At 37.4% G+C, this 5,325-nt stretch overlaps 1 protein-coding gene across 2 annotated transcripts in view; it reads left to right on the forward strand.

Moving 5' to 3' along the window:
• LOC135210555 (uncharacterized) overlaps positions 1–5,325 on the forward strand; it is a 118,642-nt gene that overhangs the window by 105,158 nt on the left and 8,159 nt on the right. For both annotated transcript variants that reach the window (XR_010313539.1, XM_064243417.1), the window contains exon 3: positions 3,663–3,812. Coding sequence is in view for 1 of the 2 variants with exons in the window: in XM_064243417.1 (XP_064099487.1) it covers positions 3,663–3,812 (150 nt within the window). In the remaining variant the exon portion in view is untranslated. The remainder of the gene's footprint in view (positions 1–3,662; positions 3,813–5,325) is intronic.

The raw sequence follows: 5,325 nt of genomic DNA on the forward strand, positions 1-5,325 counted from the left end.
ACATATATGGTGAGACAAAGAACAGATTCCAACCGAAAGGAATTGTGGGAACTGAACCATTCCAGGAACAGTATCGTCCATCATCGGAGAATCTCCACAACTCCTTATTGAAAACTCATCGTCTACAAGCATAGATTGTTATGAACTTCGAGTCTTGAGCCAATTATCGGGTAAACGAAAATAGGAGGAGGAAGGCTGGCAAATTCCTGATGCGTTCCTCCAGGAAATTCCAATGAGAGTATCAGGTATTCAATCGGATATCATAGGAATGGCGCATCTTTCCTGGAACGTGAATAACCCCGGCTAAGTGGGCTCTGAGAGGTTGCTAATTATTCCATCGCTTTCCTTCGTATTCTTCGCTCTTTCTCTCTCGCTTCAGCTCTCGAATCATTAGTCGATAATTCATATTTTTACGTAACTGATATGTTTATCTTAGTTTCGGCTCTCTCTCTCTCTCTCTCTCTCTCTATCTCTCTCTCTCCCCCCAAAAATCAGAGACATCTCGCGAATTTTCTAAACTCCTGTCTGCCTTTATATATATATATATATATATATATATATATATATATATATATATATATATATGATATATATATATATATATATATACCACATATATATATGTATGTATATATATATATATAATATATATAATATAATATATATATATATATATATATATATATAAAAGTGTGTGTGTGTGTGTGTGTGTGTATGTATGTATGTATAATATATATGTATATGTAGGTAATGTTAATCAAGACACATATGTCCAGGCTCACGAACAAAAGGGTAACAAAGCGGGTTGGAACTAACATTTTCTTTTTCGTAATACAAATAAAACAACATACTTACATCAACTATCACCTTCATACGGGACAAGCGATTCCTGTGACGTCAGTTTCTTATTGGCCTCAGGTAAATCAGCTTTAAAGAAAAAAAAAGTGACCCAGGTCTTCAGAAAATCGACCAGGATTTTTATAATAAGTGCAACGGTTTTTGTTTTTACAGATATGATAAACATCGACCTCTCAATTCCAGGACTGGCAGTGAAGCCTTAGCCAACCCCGCCACCGGTGGCTTCACTGCCAGTCCTGGAATTGAGAGGTCGATGGTTCGCGCCCGTCGGCCGCCAATTCTATTATCGCTTAAGGATGTTTCTTTGAGAAGCCACAAAAATGGATGATTTCTTGTGTCCTGGTAATTATTTGGCACCAGATGTGCCATTTGTTTACGCGCATTATTTGTCTATACAAAAGAAGACCCGAAATTTGCGATCGTTATATTGAAAATAAATGTAGGAGAAACGCCTCAATCGCCTGCGAGGCACTAAGATGGTGGCGTAGGCGACATGAAACCTGCTGGAACGTCTCATCAGTCAGGTGATTCATTTAGCTCTAGACCGACCTCCAGAAGTTCTCCGATAAGCAGGCCAAGACTGCTCTAATAATGACCAAATCACTGAACTTACTGATCTCCCTCCATCAAAAGATTATGAGGCTTCCTTTTTCGTGTGTTATAAATACATTTCAGGAGCGGTATCGCTTCTCATCGCAGAACTTTTACAACATTTGATTAAAAACTCCCCAAGTCCTGGCTGTCGTTGGACGGACGAAAATAGAAGTTCATCCAGCAAGATCTTATATAAGTGTTTGGCTAGATATCACTCAGCTATATACGCCTCCTTGATATGGGAGAATCCCAGACACTGGACTGACGGTGGTCGTTCGTGACTTCCATTTCTTTCCTTCGTATTCTGTGCTTCTTTTTATTAACTCTTCTCACTTCAAATTTATTAATATTGCTAACTGTTTAGTTTAACTTTTCGGTTTAAAACCTCGCTCTATTTTTTTTTTTTTTTTTTTTTTCAAATTCTGATTCCCTTTTCCTCAGACATATTTTAAGGACATCTCTCTGGGCTACCAGATGGATGTTATGATTTGTAGTATGGGGAATACTGCACTACTAGCACTGCCGAGCACCGTAGATGCGAGACATGAAGCTAGGGGGCTCTGGGGGCGGGCGCTCCCCCAGCGGAGTCCAGGGCAGAGCCCCGGAAGCCAAAAGTGCAAAGGAAAGTTTTCCATCTCTTAATAATTCCTGCCAATTTTGGGGATTTGTCTGGTCGCCGACTAGTCAAAAATCTTTTTTACCATTTGGTCGCCCAGTTATAACGTTAGAATATGCAATGCCTCAGAGGTAAAAAGTGATAAGAATAAGAATAGTAAGGTCAGGTGAATGAGTAATGTACACTGTACGTTTTTGACAGTGGGGAACTGAAAGCCGTTGATCCCCAGAGGTCATTGAGAAATAGATTCTATTGATCTAAGTCGACAAATACAAAATCCTCCTATTGCTCTCTTTCCTTTCACTTAGTTCTTCCTCGTTTAATGCAGTGAATAGCAATCGTATATTCCATGTTTAACACTTTGGTTCAAATTTAAAATTTTTGCTACACATATCTCGTAACTAGGAAACAATGTGAAAGCTAGAATAGAATGCAATATAGATTTCTGTACTTTTAAATCGAACGTGAAAGGATAGATGGAAGGTTTTTAAGAGGGTTTGAACAAGTGGAAAGAACAGAGGAATAATATTTTCAAATGTAAAATTTGAAAATACTAGCAATCTACGGGCATAACCAGCTCCGTTTCAGGGAATCCCTTCTCACCCCCACCCCGTTCGAAGGGCGGGGGGGAGGTAGGATGAAACCCCATTCCAAACCATCTTATGGGTCTCCACTATAACCCTGCAAAGTTTCATGCCCATCGGACCAGCCGTTTGTCCGTGATTGAATGACAGACGGACGGACTGACATAACGCCCATTTTAGTAAGATTAGGACGGAGGAGAAGAGGAAGCCTTAGGAGGGGCTGTAAGAGAGCTGGAACAGGGTATATACTGGAATGGAGAAGCCTCAACTTGAGTGAAGTTAGAGGTGCTTAGACGATACAGGGCGGATAAGCGCCTCAGTGGCGTGGTCGATATGGTCTTTGCCCGCCACCTCGGTGGCCGCGAGTTCGATTCTCGGGCATTCCGCTGTGTGGATAGAAGTTCATTCTCTGGACGTGGTTCGGAAGTCACGCAAAGCCGTTGGTCCCGTCGCTGAATAACCATACTGGTTCCATGCAACGTAAAAACACCATGCACATACATACGATACAGGGTGGATGGCGCAGTTACTGTGGCTTGTGATGGTTATCTAATGCTGTTGATTACAGGATGTTCAGTAAAAAAAAAAAAAAATATAAATTATATATATATATATATATATATATATATATATATATATATAATATATATATATATATATATATACCAAAGGGGTGAAATATAGGCCAAAATCGTCGAAAAGGACCTTGTCAGCAAGTGGTTAATGTTGACTCGAGTTTCTAGATTTTTTTTTTCCAACCCAGTAGGGAAAGTGCATGGTCAAATCTGCTGAAAATGTCGGGTTATATTAGTGCATTGTTGCAGAATTTCACTGAATTTACATCGTTTGTGAAAGCAAATGAATCTACCATTCAAGATACATGTTAAGCGCCACCTCCAAGAAAGACATCTTGACGAAGATATTTAAAACCAAGAGAGTAAGAAGCGGATATTGAGCTACTCCGTTACATTCAAGAACAAGGAAATAACATATATCTTTTCTCCTGTCAGGTTGGAGAATACAGAGGTAAACTGCGGCGTAGTCTTGTCAACATTGTATGGCCTCCCCCCTACTCCTTGTTGATGAGTCTGCCTGTCTATGGATTGATGTCAATGACTACTTTACAACTGATGAACAAGACAAGAAGTTCTCAAATATTGGTGAGTTGAAGGATTTTTTTTATTTTCCATTTTTCACTTCTTTTCGTCCATTAATGATAATCTGCAGGAATCAGTCACCATTATTACTCACTATACACAATAAGATTGAATTAGTATTTACTTGCTACATGTCTATTGATGTTTGTCAGCACTGGGACGATACTGATTTTTAAACAGCTTCTGGATTTTCTTTGTATTGACCACCATTATCTCTTTATTAATTGTTATTCATAGGTGTTGTAGTGTTATTATTAACATATTCCATGTTTATTAATGTTAATTAATTGCGCTCCTCACCTTTACCTCATCGTTGTTAAGATTGTTAGGATTGTTGTTCGTATACTCCACGAAATGTTCAGTAATATTTATTAAGGTTTGTTAACTGTGTGACAATATTGTTGGCATTTGACCAATATTAAAATAAAAGTGAAAATTAATGAAACGAGACGAAAGAATGGAAACAAAATTAAGAAATTAGGGAAGGAAAAGCGATGTGAAAATACGAATGAAATAAGAAGGTCCAAAGAGTGGGAACTGCTATGTGTGAACAGATGATTTAAACGTAAAATAAATTGGATGGTGGTGTCAATTTCTAGCGAGATACAGATAAAGCGTGATACAGAAATGATCATTTTAAATGAAAACTTCCGCCAGAATGGTGTGAAATATTTGGGCAGCATGGAGAACATGAAGATAGATGTTTGGTGAAAAAAATATATATATATATAACATTTTGAAATCTTGTGTAAGAAGAGAACCGGGACACCGTTTTGGTATTAGAGTGGCTTAGTAAATCATTTTGCAAATTGAATAAAGAGGTTTTTTTTTTTTTTTAACGTTTAGGTGATGAATGTTGTGTGTAAACGTTTAGGAGATGAATGTCGTTTAGGTGATGAATGTTGGGGGGTAAATATTTACTCTACCAAGGGAAACATTTCATAGGTGAAAAGATGTTGATTTTTATTTTTCCGCGGCTGCTCTGACATATGCATCCATTTAAAAAACGGACGTAGATACCTACTGACTCACCGAACTCGTTTACATGTCATATATCGACGCCGCACCAGATTTACTTGGAAATGATTTTTAGACATATATATATATTCCAGGTCTGTTGTTCAATGTTTTTGCCGAAAAAAGATTCGGACGAATCTGACCAATGAAAAAGCTGAATTCCGTAATAGCGTTAGCATTCGTAGTGAGGGAATATCAGATTCAATCGACCATTCATCACAAATTATTTTAAAAACTAAAGCCAATTCTTGTCACCGCTAGCCGTATAAAAAGTTGTCAGACGTGATGAATTTGATTAGCTTCGTACTGCAAAATTCTCTCTCTTTCTGTCTGTATATATATACTGTAGACAGATATACAGACAGACGGACAAACCTGCACACACACATATGAAATATTATATTATATATACTATATAAATAAATTTATATATATAATGTTTATATATATATATATATATATATATATATATATATATATATATATATATATGCACAAA

This window comes from Macrobrachium nipponense, chromosome 39 (genome assembly GCF_015104395.2).
Source record: "Macrobrachium nipponense isolate FS-2020 chromosome 39, ASM1510439v2, whole genome shotgun sequence".
Taxonomy (NCBI): domain Eukaryota; kingdom Metazoa; phylum Arthropoda; class Malacostraca; order Decapoda; family Palaemonidae; genus Macrobrachium; species Macrobrachium nipponense.